We start from the raw sequence: 24,498 nt of genomic DNA, 5'->3' as shown, positions 1-24,498 counted from the left end.
CTCTGACAGTACTGTTTGGTGATTGTGTTATTAAAGGTTCATCCAGTGTGCTCACCAGCGTATTCACCACATCAGCAATGCTGACTATGACGAGTTCGTCTCCATTGTGTGTACAGCACGCAATGCATTTTACCTGGCTCCAGGTGGTCTTGTCCAGTTTAATGAGCTGCTCCAGAGCCTACGCCGTTCCAAGTCATGCCGCAAGGACCTATGGCAGCGCATAGTTAGTGGCTTGGCCACAGGCAGTGTATGACGACTTGCTTACTTAGGAATCCAGTCTTTTCTCTTTCTCTTCATTACTTTAGTTATGGTGGTGTTTCTGTAAATCTGTGTGGTAGAAAATTTTGCAGAAATTATATTTAGTGGTGGAAATCTAAGTTGGAGTATGTGACCTGTCTCCTAGCTCATTTTGTCTTAATGTCCTGTTACATCCTGTACTGTACCACGATGCTCTGTTTTTGTCCTTTTCGGGCAAAGATTTTACTTGTTAAGAACATTGATTTACCTTTTCTCATGTTACATCAAAACAAGTGAAAATAATTCTGCATCATCCACTTTGGAATTTTGTTACTTTTTTAATAACAGTATATGCTGTTTCTTTAAATGCCACAAAAGATTAGACTGCGTTTGAAAGATTTTGGTTTCAGTTTTCTGTAAGTGCAACTGCTGCCATTCCCTTTTGAATTTGTTTGTAATTGACATCACAGGAAAGCTGGCACTCATTTGTTGTCTAAGAAATTCATCCATCAGGACCTTGAAACATGAATGTGCGCAAGGTAGGAGCAGACAGGTATGCCAAACTGTGTGGTCCTGACTGGTGTTTACTGCTGTAAGAGCTGTTGTAACACATTCTCTCTTATTTTTGCACAGCAAATCACTTTCTCACTTTTCTCCCCCATGTTACAGTCATGGAACACTCTTAGCTTTTCTTATTGTTTCAATGAAAGCAGCATTTCTGTAGTTGATCATCTCCAGGGGAAGAAATGTATATAATGGTTTATTTCTTAATAATATTTGTCAGGAAAGTTTAGTGAAAGTGTTAGGTTTTTTCAGACTTCACTGTTTTGGTATTTATCCCCGCTTTTAAGTTGATTATCATTTTCATCTCTATACTCAGTTTCAAAGACAGCGTGAAGAGTCATTAGTAAATTGTTTGTATTATTGCCTTCATTCGTCAGACTTTGACGTATTTTATTGCTTAGTGCAAGCCCCTTCTAAATGTTTGACAGTGACTAGAAGCAGTTGTGCATACACTTGTAATTGTTGGAAGGAGTTAGAATTACATCATTTACCATGAAGAGTTTGGTTTCTATAAATAATTATAAGACTGGAGAGATTTGTAAATTCATGTTCATAGTTAGCAAGATTCACTGGTCACAAAGATCAAGTATGTGCCTGTCCTTTTTTTTTTTAAGTCAGTAAATTCACATAATTGGTATCTAAAAACCTTCAGAGCATCCTTCTGTCTGATAACAGATGCTTCTTGTCATAATTACGTGGGATCGCCATCTTTTCATGTAAAAAAGATTCTACGTCAGATTTATCAACTAGCAGCAACAGCAGCAACAATCGCAGCAGCAAGAACATCCCTATGTCTTGACACTGTTTTAAGATTACCATGAGTGCTTTGGTCATTTTGTGTATCGCATATGTGTGCTGAAATGTCAGCACATCAGTTTTTGGTATTCATTTTGGCATTCCTTTCTCTTCACTTTCTTCTTTTCTGTAAAATATATATGCATTCATGAAAGGGCATACGTGTGTAAAATAAACATGCATGTGTCCACAAGTAGACCAAACAGCATCTTTTTGCAAAAGAACTGATAAACATGTTTGTTGGCCTCAATGTGGCAGAATTAGCAGCATGCATTTTTGTGGAATGGTGACGTCGAGAAGCAGAAAAAGGGAACCAACGAAGACATCTCTGATTTGTCGACCTGCACTGCTGTTATCTTTGTGTCTGAACAAAGCTGTGCTACATGACTTGTTAAACTAGCAGCTGGCCTTTTGTGGCTTAATGACTGCTTCCAATCATAACACCCTGCCAGCATGATAAAGCATGATCTTTGCCAGATTTTTAAGGGTAAATTTTGACTGTCTGTAGCATTATTAACAGCTTTTGAACTCAGCCCAAAAAAATTCATGAAAATTTGCATCTAAATATTAAGTCATACAGCCGTTAGGTTGGCGAAATTGAGGTTCATTTGTACATTTATAGTTTTTCAAAACTAAAAAATGAAAGCATGAATTTAGAGGCATTTTAGATCTGGTTTTCATGAAGTTGATGTTGGATGTCACAGCGTACACACTCATTGCTGACATTGAAAACAGATCTTACTTTAGCAGTTACAGTGTTACATGTTGCCTAACACTTAAAGGGAGTCTTTTTTTCTGCTTTTAGATGAGGAGAATGAGTGACAAGGTCTTGCTTGTCAGCTCAGGTATGTTTCCCAGTCAGAAGGTTGTGCAGACCCTCAACACCTGACAGGTGTGGGTCCTTTTCTGGTGACTTTGGTTTAATTTCTTTATTTTATTTTTTTTTTTTTTTTGTCCCTCTCTTTCTTTCCATCTCTTGTTCTGTCACACATACAGGCACATCACATACATGAATGCATATGTACTAATGCATGTACACACACACATACACATATATGAATGCATGTATGCTAAGGCACACACACACACAAAATGCATATATACTGATGCACACACATTCACCCACATATGCATGCATAAGCACACCTGCTAATCCTTTATAATTAGCCTCTTTGGTGTTGGGACATGTTGAAAATGGCAAATATTAATAATATTGACTCTTATCCAACATTAAATATGTTTTAAAACATGAAAGGTACAGCACTTGAAAGATTCATCGGGTGCACCAATGATTTATCAAAGCAAGAGCTCAGTGTATTTTATAGAATGGCAAACTTCCTTGCTGAACCTTCTTATTTCCAAGGTTGATAAAGCAGCTGCCATATATTATATAAATTTTGATGTATACCCAGTGGCTTCAGAGCTCAGTGTTAAGTACAAGTTGTATGAGATGTCTTGTTATAGGAAGTGTGTTAGCAATAGGTTTTAATCCATGTCTAGTGCTGAGTCAGTGTCTCAGTTCAAAACCTGAATGTTGTATGCACTGCCAGTTGTAGAATGTAATTCTAATGTAAGAGCTGTGTCCTAGTCTTTATATTGTGGAAGCTGTATTCCTCATTTGGGGTTTTTTCTTTACATCATAAGTTTTTTCATGTGTAATGTTTATTTTGTTTATTAGTTGGCTCAAGATAATATGTTTTAAACTTTTGACAAATTTTTTTACATGGTCTTCAAGACTTGCTAGTTGTTGAGAGTTTTTAATTTTCATGTGTGGTTAGAAGACTTACACAACGACTTAGCTGATATCATATAGTAAGACTGAATTATTCCTGCTTATCTTTTTTTTTTTTTTTAAGATGTGACTGCTGTAGTTGTCTTTGTGAATGCCAGTCATTTTCACAAGCTTACAAATATATTGAGGTTGTGCCATTAGAGCCAGATATATTTTTAGATATATAAATATCAGAACACATCAGAATGTCTGTTTTATGTAGAATCAAGCAACAGAAAATAGTGTGTCTAATTCAATTATTAATCTGTTCTTCATGTAAGACTTGCAAAAGAATGAGAGATGGCTAATGTTTATGACCATATGGGTTTTTGTTTCTGCATGACATTCAACACAAGTGTTGAATAAAAAGAAAACATTTCAAAAACACACACACACAAAATGCTAAACATTGTAATAGGAAAAAGATTGTAAGAAACATCTAAAAATGAATATTTTTGGCTTTAGGAGGTATGATGACGTGCTAATAAGTCACAGCTTATGTCTGCATAAATATTAGCGTAGCCAAGTTTCCTGTGGTCAGTTCTGCATGAAAGTAAAGAAGTCAGCTGTTGCTGATTTGATTGGAGTTTTTGTTGGGTAAAAAACTGGAGTATTAGCTGCAGAAACATCTGGCTACTTGTATCCATTATTGTCAAGAGCTACTTTTTTGGTCATGCCTTGACCAACACTGTGTTTATAATGTATGCAGATAAATTTAGATCACAGAAAAATTTATTACCTTGAGAACTTCAGAATGTCTCTTGTATATTCTTTATATAATGTTTGTATTTTATTTTATTTCTGTTCCCTTTTTCCTACCTTTGCACAACACTTTTCTTTCTGTGTGCGTGCTTGTATTTTTATGAATCGTCTGTGTATATATGAAGGCCAGGTCAAGTAATGGTAATGCTAGCTGTTAAACATGCAATGCTCATTCTGATTACGATTGCTGAATTGAATGGAGACCTCCTTATTCTTGCAAATTACATACAATGACAGTCCAGAGGTGCACAGAGAAACTGCATGCAGTGAGGATCGGTTGCCGTGGGATGCAACCTTGACTCAGGCATGCTGTTCTTTCTCTGCATGTAGCACTGTTTACATACCTGGCTGCTTTGCTATGATGTAGCCTTAGTTGTTGCTTGGTGTAAGACACCGATTTCCCTCTCAGCTTCCATGTCTAGAATAACACACTTATTGATTGCAATGGAGAACTATATAGGGTATGCCTTTGTAACTATTTTTTCCCCAGCATAGGGTATCTTTTAAACACTCATGTTGTGGCTCAGAAGAATAACGTCTATTGAAATGCAAAAGTTAAAAAAAATGTAAGTCACACTTTCCCCGTGTAAGTATTTTTGTAAAACACTTGTTTATGTTTGTGTGTGTGTGTTGAGTGAATGAACATAATTATGAAAACTTATATTTGCCTTTGTTGTCTGCAGTGAGTTATCCCTCCCCTTCCAACTTTGTTTCATCTTTCTTGCTTTCGATTTCTTTTTCCTTACCAGTTCCTGTTTATTTGTGCTACCATCCTCAATAGCTTTCTTATCTTTTCTACAGTGTTAAATTTCATTCTTTAAAAAAAATATTGTATCATTGTTGATTTTTGCTTTATGTTGACGTGTGATGTACCAGAGTGCGAAAAAAAAGAAAGCAGGCATCACACATTTTGTTATTTTTTACAGTGAATAAGAATTAGCTATTTGTTTTATTGAAATTATTTATTTGGTTATTAGAAATAGGTGTTTGGAAGTCCTCAGGAGGAGAGGGTGGGGCTATACCTTCAGTGTGCTGTGCCATACCTTCAGTGAACCTCTTACATTCACTGCCCCTACAGCTGCTAGGCTATGGGACTATCATTTTTTTTTTTAACACACCAGTGTATTTTTTGTTCAGTAACTCCATACCTTCATATATAAAATTGTTGAATAATTTTGTCAATTGTTTGTCGTTTGTTTAATAAATGGGAAAGGTAGTTCAAATAAAAGAAGTAATTTTAGCTGAGATATGGTGTTTTAAATAAACTACAGTTTAAAAAAAAATGTTTAAACCATCAGCTTCAATGTTCTTGTTGCTTGTAAGCACAAGCTGTGTAGAAGAATAAGAAAGCATGTTACCACTGTATTGTAAATGAAAAAAGTGATACAATTGTGTTAGCAAAATGACAACCTTCCCATCACTTGATTTTTGTTTAACTTAATGTGAATGCCAGCTGTAAAATAAGCATAGCCATCTTCAGCTTTTTGTCAAGTGTGGTTTAAAGCTTTTGGAGACAGGTCACACACAGACCAGAAACAAAGAAACAAATCTAAGTAAAAACACTAACACTGCTTTGGCAAGCACAGTGACTTTGCCAGGGGCTATGTGTAGGTACCTATGTAGATAATTGTACACTTGAGAACAGTGCAGAGTGAAAACTTTAAATAACATAATACAATATGTAAAAACATCATGAAACAAGTTACAACAGATGTGATTAATAGCTATCACTGTTATTAGGTTATCATGGGGGACAGTAGATTTACACTTACTTTGTAAATGCAGATTTAGGCAGAAGTAGCAAGATGTCAGGCACTGTTTATTTTCCACTAATTATAAATGAGAACATTTAGTCTGAAGTGTTATCAGCACCATTTAAATTACAAATGTGTGGGTAAAACAATTGTCTTTGTCAACGCAAGCGCAGTTAAAGCACCTGCCAACTCCGTCCTATATGGCTTTTGTTTTCATTTTCCATGACCCCTTATGGACAGTGTCTATCTGTAGTTGTAGCTGTTCTTATCCAGCACTCAGACATTTGAACATTTCACATTCTCAAGTGAACCATTCATAGCACTATTGTTCATACCTGCAGTATCACATCTTATTGAAGATGCAACATGTCTCTTGGATAGATTTGGAAGATAGAAATATTTTTTGTATTGATTGAGAGACTCAGGAAAATAAATCATACAAATGTATGTGACTGTATAGCTTCTGTTTTTACCCATCCCCCATGTTCATGCATCTTTGCCCATTGGAGAGTCTGACATGGAGATAATTTTAGGAGCTGACACAAGAAATACACCTGAAGTTCACTAACTGCTCAGGGAGCTTTGGCAAGGGTTAGGTTTTTTTGACTGTTGCAAGCAAAGAGGGGTAAATTCTATTTCCATTTGAGTAATTGCAAGTCTTTGGCTTGTTGGACATTACCAAACAATGAGATCAGCTTAGAGGGTGCCAGACTTTAGCTAGTCAATCTGACACTGTTTTACCAATAAGTAAGATCAGCTGAGATGTTTAGACCCAATCACAGGGCCAGAAAACCCATCTGACTTTGAATAGTTAATTTTTGTAATTTGCAGGGGTGGCCGCAATTTTTCTCAGTATGTCTTATCTCATCATCTCTTCTTCCATATTTACGTGACATCCCACTTGTTGGTTATAATACCTGATCTCAGGATTATTCTCCCTGTTTTCCTAATTCTAGAATCAAGTTCGTCTGCCAGAAAATATGGAGTGTGCATGTCCATCTTAATGAGAAACCATGTAGTGATTTGAAATATACAGAGGAAGAATTTCAGAGTTAAATTATTGCTTTTTTATTCTAGAAATTTTCAAATTATTTTATGTTGGATTATGGATTAGGTGCAGCATTTTTTTAATGCATCAAGATTTTAATTATCAGAAACAAAGACTGAAATTGCTAATTAAACAAAAGATTTGCACTAAGGAAGTAATTTTGGGGTCATGTTTTAAAGTAACCTTTCACATTTACCTGCATATATGTACACTTAAATGAGCAAATTCCCCACACCTGTTTGCCTCCAAAAGTTATATAGTTTCCAGATAATCCATTTTCATGTTATTCTCTTTATGAGTGGTACTTTCGAAACAAACTTTTTCCTTTGTATTTGCTTTAAAGAAGCAGTTTGTATTTATTCATTGTCATTTTCTGTATTAGTGTGCATAAATTTAACCTCATTCATGACCTCTCCCACTCTGTCCTCAACACTGTTTGAACATGCATGTTGGAAAATAATCTAACTGGAAGAGAGTGGTATTTTAATCTCTTATTTTTATGTAATTTTTAACCAGAAAATTTGATGCATCTTATATAGAACTTTGCTCGGTTGCACAATATTTACATATGTATGCTTTCATTTTTGTTATTTATTTGTCGCTGAGCCCTACGGTATGTGGTGGCCTTTTTTGTAGCTCAAAGGAGCCTCTTTGGACGACAATTCTAGTCTAGTTTGGTGTGCTTACTTTGCATTGTAGAGGCACAAGAATATCTAGGGGAGGGGGTAAGTCTGTAGTTCTTATTTTCCCTCTGTTTCTCCTTGTCCAAAACAAATACCTACCACATTTTTCCATTTCCCTCATGCCTTGTGTGCCCTGTGCCACAAATATGTCTCTCGTTTTTCCTTGTCACAAGTGTGTGCCATGTGTCACGGGCATTTTTTTAAATTATTTTTATTTCCACCCCTTCTCCCAAGTTTCATCCCTGTGCCTTACTTTTGTGTTTATTCCTTCCACTTTAGTCACAGTTCTACATTTAGCTGATCTTTAGTTTGACTTCAAAGGACATTTTAACTAACAGCACAGAGAAACAGGTAACTTAGGATTTTCTCTATTGACAAGTCCAGGTTAAATCTTTTGCAAGCAGTTGTGTCTAGAGTAAAAATTTACATATTTTATTCTCTTTTCATGTCTTTGCCCCCATTTTTCCATGTCTAGAAAAAAAATGTCCTATGTCATTGGTGTAATTGCACTGTTTGAACCAGGATGCAGAAACTGCTGACAAGGTGTAAATGATTTATTGCTGAATTCATGAATTTGTTTTCAAATCTTCTTTAAGTGATACTTTTTAAAAGTGATTTTTTTTATGAGAGCAGCTAGGATTTGAAATAAAATTAAGTTTTATGACAAAAGTGCAAATCCTTCTGGTGGTGTACTTTGAAGACAAGCCTAATTTGAATTTTGAAACGAAAGCCATGTTCCTAGTTAACAGATTTTTTAAAATCATCTTTTTCGTATTTTTAGTCTTCTTAGAGATGGCCATCTTGCTATGAGAGTGAACTTATTTTTTAAAAACACAAGAACTAGAAAACAGAAAAAGAATTGTTTTCTGAGAGAATTCTGGTCTTGCCTTTCCTCTCTGAGAGAATTCTGGTCTTCACTCTCCTGTCTTAGAGAATTCTTGTCTTGACTTCATGCTTATATGTATGCATGGTGAGAAGAGATTCAGGTTGGCTGCATTTTTATGTAGAAATCAGGATCAGCTCTTCTCTTGTCATTAGGTCTGATTTACTGCCTGCAAATTCATAATCGTTTTTGACGAGGAGTTTTCTTGTGAAAGTGGCTAGGTTGCTCAGAAGACAGAAATTTCTTTACTAAGTTCTTCCATTTTATTGTGGATTACAATAGAAAGTAATCTTGTATAATACACCTAGTGCTGAGTTGTGTAAATGGTGTTGCTGTTTTGGGACGCCCATAGAAACAACTGCTGAAAAGCTGTCACAGCAGGTGCCTGGTTTATTGAGTCCTGCTTGTACATGCTATGTCTGAAAAATGTTACAGGTATTTGTGGCAAATTTTGTGCTGTAAGTGTGCTGAGCTCATAGGGTTCGTGTGGGTAATTTGCAGGAAACAAGTGTGTTCAGTCATAGGATGTGCTGGATTTTGTCACGTGACCCAAGAAGTTCCATTTCTTGCAAAAGGAGGCAATGCCTTTTTTCATTTGTGGATATGCACTGGTCATGTTGATCATATGCACTTGCAGATCTAGCCATGATCAAATGCCATATGTAAATACATTTTTCTTGTCAGTACAGGGTGCTGTGTGTAAAATTTCTGTAGTATTTATATAGAGAATTTGATTAATATAATAATAGATGATTTAGACTAGCCATCCAAATGCAGTAGTATCAACAACAAAGTATGATAACAGCAGTGCAAAAATAAGTGAACACAAAAATTACAATATTAAGGCAAGGCAGATCAAGAGGGTAAGAGCAATCAATAATTTTGCAAGAGCTTTTTTTAAACTGAATGGACTGGCTGCAACAAAAGAGGAGTGGTGGCCATGGGCAACGGATTTTCAAATATTGGAACCATACATAAGAAATGGTAACAGTCAAACAATCTTGTAGCCCAGTTGAAATATTGGAACCCTAAAGTAGAGATGGTAACAGTCTTGTAGTCCAGTAGAAATATTGTGACCCTACAATAGAAATGGTAACAGTTTAGCGATCTTGTAGTCCAGTACCAATCCTCAACCAGTTCCGCTTTCACGGAAACAGGCTTATGTTTTTTGTCTTATTTCGGAGAACAAAGTAACATTGCTTTTCGCTCTTTGGAGCTTATCAAGAAAGAAGCTGAGATGACTTGCAAAAGTCCAGTAATAACTTTTAAATTCCTTGGGAGATTTCACCATTGCACTTGCACACACCCTAAATGGACATGGCCTTTTCATTGTCCTTGACATATTTGAATAGAGATTAAGAGTTAGCAGAGCCAGCTGTGCTGTCCATCTATGATGTTCAGGAAAATAGTAGTGCTTCACTTCTCCATCATTTATGAAACAGCTTTTTATGGATTCATAAAAGATGGGAGGTTTTTTGTTATGAAGTCTGTTTTTATTGTAGCAGCTTTACAAAAACTGTCATGTGTTCATCTTTTCATTTTCAGACCATGCCATGCGTTTCTTGTTCTTCCCAATTTCAATCATTGTTGCTCTCTCTTTCTCCTTTGCTCTGGCCTGCACTTGCTGTTAACCTGCTGCTTCCACTTTGTTCATACGTTGAATTGCTCTTGCTGTATCCAGCTGCTGTTTTTATAAAGGATTGTAATATGCCATTTCTATTTAGTATAAGAATCATTGTCATTCTGAAAGTGACAGACTGTTTCATCTCCAAATTATTTCTTATAACTAAGAGTAATTAAAAGAAGCATACACATGTGCTGTGAATGGTTTGAGATTGAAGAAAAGGAAGAGAGCAAATAAAACAGATTCTTATGATCCATGAAACATATTTTTGATCAATTCATGTAGTCAGATTTTCACATAGTGGCTGCATATTTCAGAACACTTTGAACTGCTTTCAGATCCTGTCAAGGACTTGCTTGTGCACTCCTATGGTCTTGTTCCTTCCCCCCCTCACACATTTCATAGTCCATGTAAACAGATACAAACCACTAAGGTTTGTGACTTGTCACTAGTCATTAGCTATGGCCCCTCATGTTGATTGAAACAGAAGAATCTCATCTTGCAGCATTTCCCAGCTTGTCCTTGGAGAGACTTTTGTCATTTTTCTTTTAAACCTGTGAAATATTTGTCTTGGACTTTTATAACTAAGTTCTTATTGCAAATTTCTTTTGTCAGTTACTCTGTTTCCTCAAAGTAACAAGTTATTACATTACTTATAATCTTATATATGGAGGTGCATCATTATACTTCTGCATCACAGGTAGGAATTCTGTATGGTCCATTTTCTGATATATGCAAGCCTGTGTGTTTGACAATGCTACAACAGCCAATATCCCACTGCCTTTTCTGTCTGCTCATGGCTTTATTTAGATCAATAGAGGATGCTGGCTCATCAACATCTTATAATGAACGGGTTTTCATGTGAGAACTCTGAGAGTGAAAATGTTCCTTTCTGTCAGTAAAATCATCTTTCATTTCCAGTGAGGTAGATTGGGTTTCACAAGCAAGTCCTTCATAAGATCCTGCCACTATACTCAGTTCATTGCTGTTGCTTGTTCTACAGGACAAAGTGTCAGGTAGCCTCCCCCCCTTCCTGCTTCTGCCATGCAAAGAAGACACGTGCATGCTCATGCAGTAATGTATCTGGTAGCGCAGATCATAGAATGTTTAAATTTTTATATGGAGAATAATTTCAGGGATTGATGATTATTGCTAATTGCTGATGCTACTATCTGTAATATAAAAAAATTAGCTGTTTAAACTGTAAATTGCGTAGTCCATGTACAGATTTAAACCTGTTGTAGAGAAAGTTGATTACTATAACTTCTGGCACAACTTCAGATGTACTTGAATGTTATTTGTATGCACATCTTTATAACAATGTTAACCAGCAAAACTAGAGTTTCATCTGTAGAATTCCCTATGAAGTCATGGGTTGCTGTAAAGAGGCTGAAATACTTTTAAAACCTTCATGACCTTTAAAGGCACTCGTACATACATGCATACATAGAGCCTCTCTTCCCTCTTAATGTTAAATCTTTCTCACAATTTTTTTCATACTAGTTCATTCTCCTTTTAAGCTGCATCACACAGAGAACACATAAACTTTGAAGCAGCTTTATTTAGACCATATAGATCACAAGGAAAATATTTTGAAGAGGGAAGGGGGAATATATCATATTTAATATATGTATTTTCATCATAATCGTAATTTTATTTTCTTCTATTTTTACACCCATGTGTATGTGTGTGTGTGTGCATGTGTAGATATTTAATGGAGTCACACTGTCCATTGATTGTGTAGTTGTGGTTTGACCTCTCCCCATGTCACGTCTCATTAATGGTATCATCCTTTGCCTCAATAAATACTCTCAGGCCTCATGTGTCACCTCACCACTTGTGTTTGCATGTGTGTAAATGACAGATGCCCACGTGTGTGGCTGATAGGTCTGCATGAACATAGGAGGATGTCATACATATATGAGGATTGTGCACATGTAGATGACATTGGTGTGAGGATGATGTGTGTTGTCTGCATAAGTGTAGATGATACACGAACCTGCATGTCTGGAGATGCGTGTTATGATGATTTGTGTGCCAGTACATTCCTGGATGACATGGCTAAATTTGCATGGGTTAGTAGTGTATTTGTGGATAAGTGTGTACAGATGGCAAATGTGTGTGTAGTTGGTGCACCTGTGTGTGAATGTCAAAGTGTGGGTGACATCTATTTGTTGATTTTGTGTGTGGATGGCACAGCTAGAGAGTGGTATAAAGGAGACAACATTATAGTACAAAGGTATCCTACACAGTCCACATTCCACTTTGTATGTAACCTAGCTTTAAAAAATGTTAGTTCTATGAAAGACAATGTTCAAGAGCAATTTTTGCATAACTCATTAAATATTTTAACTTTAAAAACCCTGAGTAAAGGTAAAATTCTGAATATGGTCTTACTTTATTTTTTATATGGAAAAACATAGCAAACTAACCTCCACAGAGAAGAAAAAAACAAGAAACTTTGACTGCATTAGCAAAATCTAGCCCAAGGACTTAAGCATACATGGCTGTCAAAAGACGGGCAAGTGTGGACCAGTGGATGAAATTGTGGCACACATAAAAGTGCAACATACCAACGTTTTTATATTATAGCTATGTAAAATCCATGTGCCTGGTTGATAACCCTGAAGCTAACAGACTAAAGACAATAAAGGGACCTTAAGAGTGTGTGATGATTTCCAAGATCAGCACCACTTTGTACCTAAAGATTCCTGTGGGGTTCTATTTGTCTAAGTTATTCTGACCTCTGCTATGTTTCTCCAGACATTTATCATCAACCAAGATTATCCCAAGTTTGTAGGGCAAAAAAACTGATTTAGCAATTTAGTGAAATCTTGGTCAACATAAAGAGGAATAAGCTGTGAGCTTAATGGAATCTGCATTTCAGGTGTGCTTAAAATCATCTTATTATAAAGCTGTCATCACACATTAAACAGATAATAGGATGAAAAAATCATTCCAATCCAACAAGGTATTGAAACATTTGTTGTGATTTGCATACCAAGGCATGTGTCAAAAAGTCAGGAAAACATATATATATATAAACAATTCACACTGCAGTGATTTATATTATTATTGTACAGGTCTGGTTTATGTCCAGCACTTGTCTTAGTGAAATTGTTAGACATTTAAATAATGTTTAATATAAAAATTACTTTCATATTATACAATTTTTTTCTTCAAAATTTCTCTTAAAATAGTGTGTACAAATACAATTGTAGCTCATAATACTGAAGTATCTTATTCTAAATAGTGTCAAGCTACTTCAGTCTCTGCAGTCAACTTGTAAAAGTTATAAAGGTGCAAAAGGAAAAACCTGCAATACATGTGGCATTGACATATTTTGGGATATTTACACAAAAAACACAATAAAGGCACCAAATATAAAAAAATAATTGATTTTTGAGCATGCACACATGACCAATGTTCAAATTATTACAATGAAAATAATAAATCTGGTACATTTTTTATACATCATGTCGGTGACACAATGCAAACGTCATAAAAAATAGTATTGTGATAAAGCAATCCTGGTGGTAGAGGAGGGGTTAAGTGAACAGTAAGCATTTCACAGTTTGTAGGGCGATTATCTCCCACTCCCTGAAAGATGAGATTAATGCAGTAGGAGTTGGATGGCTAATAGCCACCTACAATGCTCATGTTAGCTGACTGCTTCTCATTAACCATGCAGCCAGCAGGTGTGAAGCACTGTCTTGCTTCGGGTACTGTGGGTGTCTCCTGTCGTTCACCTGTGGCCCTTTAACCCATGAGCCTTTGCTCCAAAGCTGAGAAAACTAAAATAATAGTTGCTGAAAAAATAGTATCACATTTTTCTGTGCTTCACGAACATGAAAAAACAATAATTTCAGGATTTATGCAGTTTTTCGAATGTCTAAGAGCAAGATGGCCTTATTGTGTATATATATAAAAAAAATCAGGGAAAATTGTTATCATGAATAAAATTGGAATGACCTTGAAATGTGTAACAGAAAAAGAAGTTAAAATCTCTGCTTTCGTAACTTAAAATTATAAATATTTATTGGGCTTTAATGGGTACAAGAACATGCAGTCAGATGTTACAACATACCTCTGGCTGTTCCATTACATGTTTCACACCACACACAAAGGCAGCAGTGATGAGACATAAATGGGTTCATGTGTGTATAATTTTAACAGGAATCACAGAAAGGAAAGTCAAAACACTATGGAACATTAATTACTACTTCTGTTTTGAATATTTTTCCACTCAAAATTTTAGTTGCAAACATCATTCCCTAAACAACTGCACCTAAAATCACTTTAGATCAGTGCTTGGAGTCTGTCATGTTTCCATATTCTTTCAGGATTAGATATAAACTGACCATAACAAGTAATGTTTTGAGTGCATTCAATAGTTTGATGAAAAAAATCCACAACATCCAAGGGTTATGTTATAACCAACCAATGAAAAGAACATAAATATTCAAGAAGTCAAGCAGACCAGGTAAAAGCAATTTTCTCACAAAAGATAATTTTTCTGGTTTTTCATTAGTTAATTCTAATTTAAAATCATAGTGCACAATCTTGAGATCTCTGCTGGCAACATGCAGCATTGTAAATAGAGCTGCATTTTTGATATTATTATAAGTAGATGAATCTTTTGCAACTTTAATTTTTGTGGAAATTATTCAGAATGCTATCAGTTATCAGCGACCATTTAAGGGCAACTCATGCTCCCTTTGAAGCAGTGAATGATAGCAGATGGCACTCCTGTCTAAGCACTAGCTCCAGTTAAATAATAACCAGATTTTTCAACAGACATGACTCCACAAACTGAAATCTCAAAATATCTGCAAGGAATGTATAACCTACTATAGCCTGTCAGCCATGCACTAATAGATTATCTCCACCACTACCAAGCCAAAAATCAATTTAAAAAAAATGAACCCTGGTCAGATGTCCAAACTGCAATAACAATGTAAACGGCTAAAATCAACACTTTAGCAAAAACATGTCGAGTTGCCACAATCACCACAATCACATGACCACAGTATGAATAATAATTCATGATTGATGTTTGCAAGCCAACCACATGTGATTGGCTGTCACATGATACAATTTAAAAACATGATTCCTTAATGCTCAGCCTGCATGTCAAAGACAAGAACAGTTGTCTATATTACCTTCAGGTGTTAATATCTCCTTACATCAGTAATTGGAAATATCAGGAACTTAATATATGTAGGAAATATCACTGTCCAACCATGGTAACTTGAACCTGGTGTGCTCCCTGTCATGTGAAGGCAAATGATGATAGATGTATGGAGTGACAAGTGGATAGGGAAAGTGAGATAAAAGCGTAACAGAAGTCGAATGATTTATAGGTTGTAGGAGAATAGTGTTAGATCCTTAACTTATCTTGGAGTCAGCTTTCATGAGGGTGGTGCATGTATCCTCTTTTATCTTCCCCAACCCTCCCAAGTCAGGTACCTACTCCATAGCTAGGTCAACTGGGAGAACCACACTTTGTCACCTGTATTGAACTGAATATCAAGCACACTTTCAAATTCAGATATTCCTGCTCTATCAGGCTATCCCCTCTCCAAAATAGGAAAGAGAAAATAACAATGACTATCACCAAAGAGGATATCCTCTTTGCTATCACTGGGAAGAAGCATAAAATATATCATTATACAGAAAGGTACAATATATATCAAAAGCAATAAAATATTCAAATGAAATCAATCAAGATCTGAAGGCACCAAAAGTGGGATAACAGATGACGACATACTTTACGGATAATTGAAAGAAAGGGACATAGCTGTCAAAGTCCAATGGCAGAAGAGAAACTATACAGTGCCACTTAATTTTATAAATAAAGTACAGTCTATATTTTGACCATAAAATTTGAGAGAGTATCCTATGATTGCCAAAATGCAAAAGAAAGAGACAGAGGGGGCTCCAGGAAGATAGTGTGGGGGGGGGGGGAAGAGAATATGAGCAAGTGAGAGTAGCAGAGAGAGAGAGAGAGCAAGAGATAGGTCAGTAAGAGTCATTGGCACCACCACAATTTGGATCTTCCCATCAAAAGGTCATGTCATGTCTCTTGCTCTTGTCTCCCCCACTATGACACCATGTCCACAGGCTTTAATTAAGCATTGGCTTTATTTCAGCGTAGCATAATTTTTCTTATTCAACTGAGATGGAGATACTCATGGGGGTGGGGCATATAGGGTGACAGTGAGCTTACATTATTTCTACATTAGGCACTATGTGGAGCTAGCGAGTTAAAATATTAAAATGTTAAAACACAGTTTCATAATACCTTCAATCACTGAAGCTAGCACAACTCAGCCAACAACAACAACTAGGAAGCCTAGCTTATCCTCACAAGGTAGTTACAAGACTGAAGTGTTATACTGTCTTTAAGTCATAAATTTGTATACTCAACACATGCTGTCTTCAAGGAAAAGTGACACCACTGTTTTACAATCCTGAAATCCCATAGCCCATACAACACACCTACTATGTTAGTTGAAATCACAAAAGTTATATCAGCTGTATTATGTCATTAGAAAACCATGAGGCCATACACACATATCCTATTTATACTTACGAACCTTGAAACTACAAAAAGCACATCACTAACGTACTGTCTCCTACAATATCACCGTGTACAAATAAGTAATCTTCATTTGACAGAGTAAACATTTTAAGTGATCATATATGTATTCTGAACATGGCTCCCTATGCTCTGTTGTTTTAGTCTATTATATTCAGGTATCATTAACTTTCACTCGATTTAATCGTTTCCTAGCATTAAATGCTTCTCACTTCATATTTTCATGCCTTGATCTTGAACTGTTATTTTTTATTTGTTCTTATTATTTTCTTGTTTTGTTTTATGGAAGTACTCATGGATGTGGAAAATAGTTCTTTTGGGGTTGTTCATGCTTTTAGTGGCGTCCTCTGTCCTAAAATTAATAAAACTTGAAATAAAAGTGAGAAAATAATACTCCAAGAAAGAACATCATATATTAATCTTACAATATCAATGTATACAAATAAATAATTAAGAAATGAAAGAGAAAAAATGAGCAGCTGTATTCAATTTTTGATTCTTTGTAGACACACATGAATGCCTGTGTTTGAACACTCTCTCATGCACACACATGCAGTTTACACATAAATGGTGATTTAACCCACAGACAATGTTAAGATCCTTATTTGCTCGCGGATTTAAAAGAATACCTTGTTTAAACTAGCTACAGCAAATACTAATTTAGGAAACATATTTCTTAAAACATGAGATATTTTTACAGCATGAGTTGCTTTTACATTTTTTTTTTTTTTTTTTTTTTTTTGGTGTTGTAAGCTTATCTAACACAGAGCAAGTTGCATAATACGAAGCAAGGCATTTGCAGTCTAAGTAAAAACAGGTCATTATTAAAAGGCACAAGTTCTTTTTATATTCAGTACCAGTATCTAGTACAGTATCCCCTCAAAGCTTATTTTGTTTATAAAAAGGAATAACATTTAAATGTTACAGATGTGTCATCTTCTTGTCTGTTTATTGTGTAAAGTCCACATCAAAATGGTTAACTAACAAAGCCATGCTAACCCTGACATCCCTCATATTTATCACTGTTACATAAAATATTACTAGTTAGTTGAAACAGCTAAAGCAAACCCTTATAAATGTTGAAAGTGCTCAGTTATAGCAAAACAACAGAAAAATACTTCTGGAATATTCTGAATAGACTTTCATTGTCACCTTTCTTTTTCCCCACAAAGTCAACATCTACATGCTATGTGCAAAAAAAAAAAAAAAGAAGAAATCTGATGCATGTTGTGAAAGGATGTTGTCTTTGGGTTAATGATGCTGATGATGATGGTGACAAGAACACAATCATTGCTACGTAAGTTTTAGCTTTTCTATGTTCTACACTTGCTTCTGACAAATTTGCAGCAAATGACTTCTAAGAGCTTGTAAAATTGATGCCTCACATGACAAGCAAATGGGACCACTAACAATTTTCTTGCAATTTGTCTGAAGGCAAAGCTTCCTCATGTGTAATACCAACTACGGCTTTGTTGTAGGCTTAGGAGTTGTATCACTACTACCAGAGCTCACAGGCAGGACGTGTGTAGAGAAAAGGATGATAAGGATGATGACAATAATAACAACTAAACCAACTCCACAGAGAATTAATGTCATCTTCTTGTTCTTCCACCAGTATTTCTTACGAATTTTTCGGCTGGTCTTCTGAAAATTGGCTGCCTAGAAGTGAGTGCAAAACCAAATAAGCTTGGTTATAAGATGCATTCTAAATTACTCATTTTTTGACTATATTATAAAATTTAGGATATTTTACCACTCAAATATTTAAAATGACAAATGCAAATCCCTGAAAACAGCTCTAAATTACAATATCAAACAAGGCATAAATCTTTAAATTTATCTTTGTATCTATTTTAGAATCAGGCAGTGAACTACCAGCTTTCCAAAGACCCACTAACGTGTGTTGGGTTATTACACAAGGTTAAAGATGTTCAGTATGAACTGCGTGTATGAGTGCATGTGTGTTTGTGTGAGTGAATGGCCTCACTCACCCCAGCCTCTAGCTCCTCTGTTTTGTCCATGAGATCTTCCAGCCGATCACCACGTTCTAGGACGCGCTCTATATTCTGTGTCATCACACCTTTCACTTCATCCACTTGTGACTGAAGATGAGACACTGTGTCTCCAGCACCAGGCTTTGAGAAGTTTTTCTGTGGAGTCCAATTTAAATAGTTTTACATCAATTTTAGCATTAGCCTCAAAAACCATTTTTTTATTTGAAAATGAGAACAACAATAATAAGGAAAAGGAATGGATATCAGAATTGTTTAAAAAAGAAAAAAAATGTAAGTACAGGTACCTGCAGTTCATTATTATACAATAAAAATTAAACAATGGAAAATATCTCTGTCTCTCTCACACACACATACTATCTGTGTTGAAGAAATAAAATACTTTTAAAAATAAAAGATGTAACGATGGTAGATTGTGGGGAAAGGGTTCATCAGAGGTGATCTTTGCTACAGTGCCTAGCTAAGATGGGCAGCTGGGGTGTTTGCGTATGCACCAATTTCAACAGAAAAAGTGGTGTATTGAAGATGAAGAACAGGCTATTCCTTCCTAACTATACGACAGAGATTGTTACAATATATACTATACATAGCCCTGATGAGAGAACAGGTTTGTGACAGTGAATTAAATACATTAATCTGAAATTTGACAAGAAAAATATTCTTTTATTAACTGAGAATGCGATTGTGACATTAGCTAAGTTCCCTTGGAGTCAAAGCTCATAAGTGTAAAAATACTGAGCATAAAACAAAAAGAAACATGCATAGCAAAATTAAGTCAGTATTGTTGTGACTGAACTCAGTTGCAGTGTTTCCTATGCATATGTGTGGAACTTCTTCTGACTTAGAAAAGAAGAAAGGTAGGCTGGCATGTGGTCCCATCCATCCTAGGGGTCCACCCTGACCAGCCCCTTCCCCTTGCACTCGCACTCTTGCCCTCCACTTCCCTGCTAGTTAGCTGATCACTTCTAATGTGCCCTCAGATAATGGGGCTTTCCTGTAATACACATGCTGAGAAACTCGTGTGATGGTCGACCTACATGCAGAGGAAAGATGTCTAGAAAATGTCACTCTATGAAAATTATATTCTTCCCTAACATTATTCATCCCTAAAAAAAACAACAGAAAGCCATTTTTGTGACCACTCCTCCTTCCCTAGGACTACCTAGTTCACCTAATGGTAAAACCGGCCCTGTATTACAATTGTCCTCTCCAATGTCCCCATGTTGCCCTGTGCAGGCTGTGCTGCTGCCATTTGGATCTCATTAGCAATTGTTTCCAAAATTCTCTAATGAAGACAAGTAATGAAATTTATCTAAACAAGATATTGACACCAGAGAGTACCCACCATCTGTTGTGAAAGGACAAAGTCAAAATCCCTGCTAAGTTCCCCCACACTTGCAGTCATGGCACGGCTGGCTAAGGGACCACTCTGGAAGCGCCGCTTGATCTGTTCAAAGTAAAATAACATGTTTTTTCTTCAATGCACAGAGAATCATCTGAAATTAAGCAACAACACAGAAGTTCTTTCACAGCAGCAAAGGATGGGAAAAGTCACCTCCCATATCCTTCATGGTGTGAATAACTTCTGTATACCAATTTCACATTTTGAGCTCCCATTGTAACTGCATAGCAGACTAGGGCTTTGAGTGTGTGTCTACATGTGTACATGCATGTATGGGAATGTAAAAGCATGTGCATATAAATTGTTCTCTTCCTGCCATCAGCAGACAGCAAGAGGCAGAAGACATGCATATCTGTGTTGCATAGCATACTTTTCCTGCATGATAGATCTCTTGAATGGTACTTATTGCAACTGTTGAAAGAAATGGGGGAGAGGTGATGGGTGCTGCTCTCACCAAAATCAGGCTCCAATATCTCACTCTCTAAGTATCAATGGTTATGGGACTACAATTACCTGAGTTGGGAAGTCAATCAAGTCACTGATTTAAACTACTGGACAGAACACTGAGTTTGTACTCACACGGGGAAATATGCTGTAAAAATCCAATGATTATTATTATAGACCCTGTACACATATTGTATTAGAACTTGCTAAGATCACGACATGCCCAGCATAGAACATGACCAGACTGACATCTATCTCCTTCATACTGAAATCAAGAAATAAAGCAGTCCACAAATAAAAAGCATGTAATTTTGACAGTTTTATCCAGAAATATGAAAATACAGAGGCAGAGCATCCAAACTACCGAAACTACTGAATCTGATGAGTTCCAATATGGCAGCTAGTCAGCTTCAATGTGGCAGCAAGTCAGCTTTACGCAAAGTGAAGGTGGAATGACATTTAGGGTAATGGGAAGGTTGCACAGCCTGTCTCTCAACAATTAACTGTCTCACAAAACCTATCAAAACCTGAAATCCTGGTTTCACTAAATTATACCCCTTATGCAAAATATCTCGCACAGCCAGCTTTGCATTTGCTATTACAACTTACAGAAATTTTTGGAAAAGGAAAGGTTAAAAGATAAAATACTTTCATTGTAAGAGTTCAAGAACATGTTTACAAAGTAAATGGTGTGCAAAAAACAAAACAGCAATAACAAAAATTTAAACAACTCCACTTGCCCTCCACTATAACATTCTGATCACTCTCCAATCCATCCAGTGGCATGTACTTTTTTCAAGACACATTTCATTGTTAAGATATTGTTTAAAAAAATTTTAATACCTCTGAGAGGAAAGAGTATGGAGAATTCTTGCCAGCTCCAGATTCTGTGGCACAGATGAATATGATGCCATTCTCTATCAAGCAGTGGAAGTCATAACTGATCCATGCACAAACAAAGAAGGGGGTAAATGTCATGCCAATTTCTTTTAGAAAATAACATAAAATAAGTCAGATATGATGATATAAAAATAACAAAAAAACAAGTCAGATATCAAAATGTCAAAATGAAGAAGCAAATATGAGAAAAATCTCTCCTGCCACCTTTCTCTGCTTTCTCAGTTAAGTATTTTCAAACACAGTTATTTTAATTAACAGCTTCTGACAATTATGGAAGGTTGCCTTCTAAATGCTGCAAATGTCTGGATGAACTGGCTGGATGAGTGTGTGGTGGCATTCAGAGACTATGTAAATTTCTGACTTAAGCGGATCATATGACTTCATGTTTTTTAAACATGCATGAAACCCCAGATCACTGTATGCTGACAAGTTAGGCATGTGATGGTAAAAATCAAGGTAACAAACGAAAGTAAATAAAAATTTAAGAGACAACAAAACATATCAAAGCAAGCAAGAGAGAAAAAGAGAGTAAGAGAAAGCAACCAGACGACCCTTGTAAAATCAATACATCTTAAATAAGTTAAATGCTTAAAACCTGAGATAAATCTATGTTTAATGTTGAAAGTACAGTTGAAACATTGGGCAAAAAAGTCTAACTAGTAAAACAAAAATTAAAAGCACCAATATCACAATGTTTCAAGTCTAGCTTGTACAGCAAAGAGAAAATCTGCATAAGCAAACAAGAGGGTGTCAATAGTTTACACAGACATGTCAGGTAAAAGCAATACAAGTAAGTTCCACTGAATTATGACTACAATAAATGTTTGTGACCACCACTTCATATTCTTACCTGTGAGCTGTGTAGGTGCGTTTCCCATCACTGCTGGTTGGAATGTTGCTAAGCATAGATTTCATTACATCCTCAAAGTTTCCTGCCCCTGTTTGACTGCTACAGAGCAGGACTGATCCTCGGGCAATGCCACTGAAGATAATAGTCATCTTGGCCTGATAGGAGTGGGGGAAAAACCTGTACCTATCAAGCAATACCAGAATATATTTATATTAACAGATGTAGTTTATCTATGATGATTTTAACAATTAGCAAAGAAAAATGTTCAAATATAAAATAATTTATTTACAGGAAATTCCAATACCTTTTAATAAAGTATATGACATGAAAACTGAAAAAAACCCCAAAGAGTTAAAATGTTTTATTCTCCCCCACCACTACCGACCATCAGCAATACAGCAAATAGGTCTCTCCCCCATAAAGTATATATTCTAAATGAACTTTTCAGTTAAAATATTGTTTAATAATTCTGAAAGGGAAGAAATATGGAAAATCGTAAGGCGTGTATACCTGCAGTTATTAAGTATTCAATTAGAAGTTAACTGATAAATGACGAAGTTTTTACACATTTTTAACACACTGGATCCAATCTCTATTATTGCACTGATAACAACAATCAAAAGTTGTATGATAATTATAGTTAAAAGCCAACATCAGTTAGTAAATTCTCTGGAACATGAGAAGACTTTCAAATTTATTATATAATAAGAGGTTTATTACTTTTTGGATTCAAATTTTTACTTATGAGCTTAGTATAAAATAATGGCTTAATAATTTGTATATTTCGCTCTGCATTTCTATGTTCATTATTTTCTATTTTCTATATTCATTATCATTAGCTGGAGCTGAACTTTATTTGAGCAACTCTTCTGGTGGTGGTTAAAGTCTTGTGAGCTTGCTATTCAGCTAAGAGATTGCTGTAGATAAATGAACAGGATACAATATAAAATAGAACAGAAGTAATTTTATTTACAAGATACTTAGTCATCAGAGTTATCTTGTACTCACACCTTTCTGCCCATGCCCCCTATACCCTCCACACAAAAAATGTCTGAAACTATAAATCCTTTGGTCTCCAAAACAGCTTTAAGTCGATATTAAAATACTCAGTCTGATTTAGTAAAGGATTCCAATTCATATCATAAAGCTGAAAGAATTACTGAAGAATTTAAGAGATGAAACACTGAATTAAGTACTTATATGTCTAAGGTTAATTGATATTGATGAGGCCCATTCCTACACACACACAGCACTGACAAACCCTGATCACTCGCAATTGACACATCAACGACACAACATATATGACCTTATATACGTACACGCTAGGGACTGGTGCAGAAATGCATATTAGCTCTTTTACTCTTCCTAAAGAGAATCGTCATTGTGATCGAGTGCTTCTATGAAATGGATGTACGTTAAAATGTAATTACATACTCAATCCCGATAACTATCGAATTAATTACCTTGGCGATGTATTCTTTTATATGAAATAATTACATACCGTACACCAATAAAGCTGATAACAGGTGCTGCAATGCTGCAGGTGTTAGTGACACACAGAATAACAAATGTCAACAATGCCCGGAGGTGGAGTGACTGGCACAATACGGAACGTGTGAGCGAATAAAGACAAATACAGTCTGCGATGGAAAAGTGTCGTGAATATAATGACAGCTTAATAACTTTTTTTAAAACACAATTTACCGAATGTGCTTTCGCTTCCTTTGGTTGCGAGTGAAACAACTGAGTCGCAGTCGTAATGAGGGCAGTGACGACAGGGGGCGTGACTTGCACGAGGAAGGAGAGTTGAGGCCCTTGTCAGACAGGTGGATCGCAGGTAGCTCGACACTCAAACTGTTTGCGTTCAAGTTGACCGAGAAGAATCAGCTCCTGTAGATGCTTCATCTGACTGAGGCAAGGGTGAAAACTCTGAGGTCATTTTTTGTAAAGAATTGTTCAAAAATGTAAAATCGAAGAATAAAAATAAACTGTGTGACTCTTGGTGAAAATGGCGGGTCACGTTCGACATTAAAATTTCATCAATGAGCGCTTGAGTGAGTTGTGTTCTGTCATATCGTAGGTAAGGGACGTGTACGTAATGTCTGTAACAACGTTTGTATCAGCAGCGATCGACACGACGGCTGGTCTCTGGTCACGTGACCGTGAAG

General features: G+C 36.0%; 2 protein-coding genes across 6 annotated transcripts in view; one reads left to right on the top strand and one right to left on the bottom strand.

The window, feature by feature from the left end:
* Positions 1-11,942, top strand: part of LOC112567785 (zinc finger SWIM domain-containing protein 8-like) — a 43,342-nt gene extending 31,400 nt beyond the window's left edge. Inside the window, exon 27 of one of the 2 annotated variants that reach the window (XM_025244657.1) lies at positions 37-11,942. In XM_025244657.1, the coding sequence (XP_025100442.1) occupies positions 37-253 (217 nt within the window). In that variant the 3' untranslated portion in view covers positions 254-11,942. The remainder of the gene's footprint in view (positions 1-36) is intronic. The other variant, XM_025244713.1, reaches the window with a different exon arrangement.
* A 1,067-nt stretch (positions 11,943-13,009) lies between these two features.
* On the bottom strand, positions 13,010-24,189 carry LOC112568113 (vesicle-associated membrane protein 7-like). 4 transcript variants are annotated; one of them, XM_025245258.1, is made up of 6 exons: positions 24,035-24,189; positions 22,331-22,513; positions 21,424-21,520; positions 20,080-20,181; positions 18,714-18,872; positions 13,010-18,381 (listed from the first exon to the last, which is right to left on the bottom strand). In XM_025245258.1, the coding sequence occupies exons 2-6, from the start codon at positions 22,477-22,479 to the stop codon at positions 18,184-18,186; spliced, it is 705 nt and encodes a 234-aa protein (XP_025101043.1). In that variant the 5' UTR covers positions 22,480-22,513; positions 24,035-24,189; the 3' UTR covers positions 13,010-18,183. The 4 variants fall into 4 exon arrangements, with proteins under 4 accessions (XP_025101043.1, XP_025101124.1, XP_025101286.1 ...); XM_025245339.1 differs by having other exon boundaries at positions 22,331-22,485; positions 24,035-24,131; XM_025245501.1 differs by lacking the exon at positions 24,035-24,189 and adding an exon at positions 23,832-24,006.
* Positions 24,190-24,498: the final 309 nt, after the last annotated feature.

The sequence above is a fragment of the Pomacea canaliculata genome, linkage group LG1 (genome assembly GCF_003073045.1).
Source record: "Pomacea canaliculata isolate SZHN2017 linkage group LG1, ASM307304v1, whole genome shotgun sequence".
NCBI classification, from domain to species: domain Eukaryota; kingdom Metazoa; phylum Mollusca; class Gastropoda; order Architaenioglossa; family Ampullariidae; genus Pomacea; species Pomacea canaliculata.
Note: the sequence above shows the minus strand (reverse complement) of the source record. Positions and strands in the feature narration are given on the sequence as shown.

Bases quoted from the DNA above. Each gene is read 5' to 3' on its own strand.
- LOC112568113 (XM_025245258.1), bottom strand. From the start codon at position 22,479: ATGACTATTATCTTCAGTGGCATTGCCCGAGGATCAGTCCTGCTCTGT. The intron at 21,521-22,330 runs GTAAGAATATGA...TGCATGGATCAG, and splicing joins CGCACCTACACAGCTCACAG to TTATGACTTCCACTGCTTGA. The intron at 18,873-20,079 runs GTGGGTACTCTC...TGGACTCCACAG, and splicing joins TTGTCCTTTCACAACAGATG to AAAAACTTCTCAAAGCCTGG.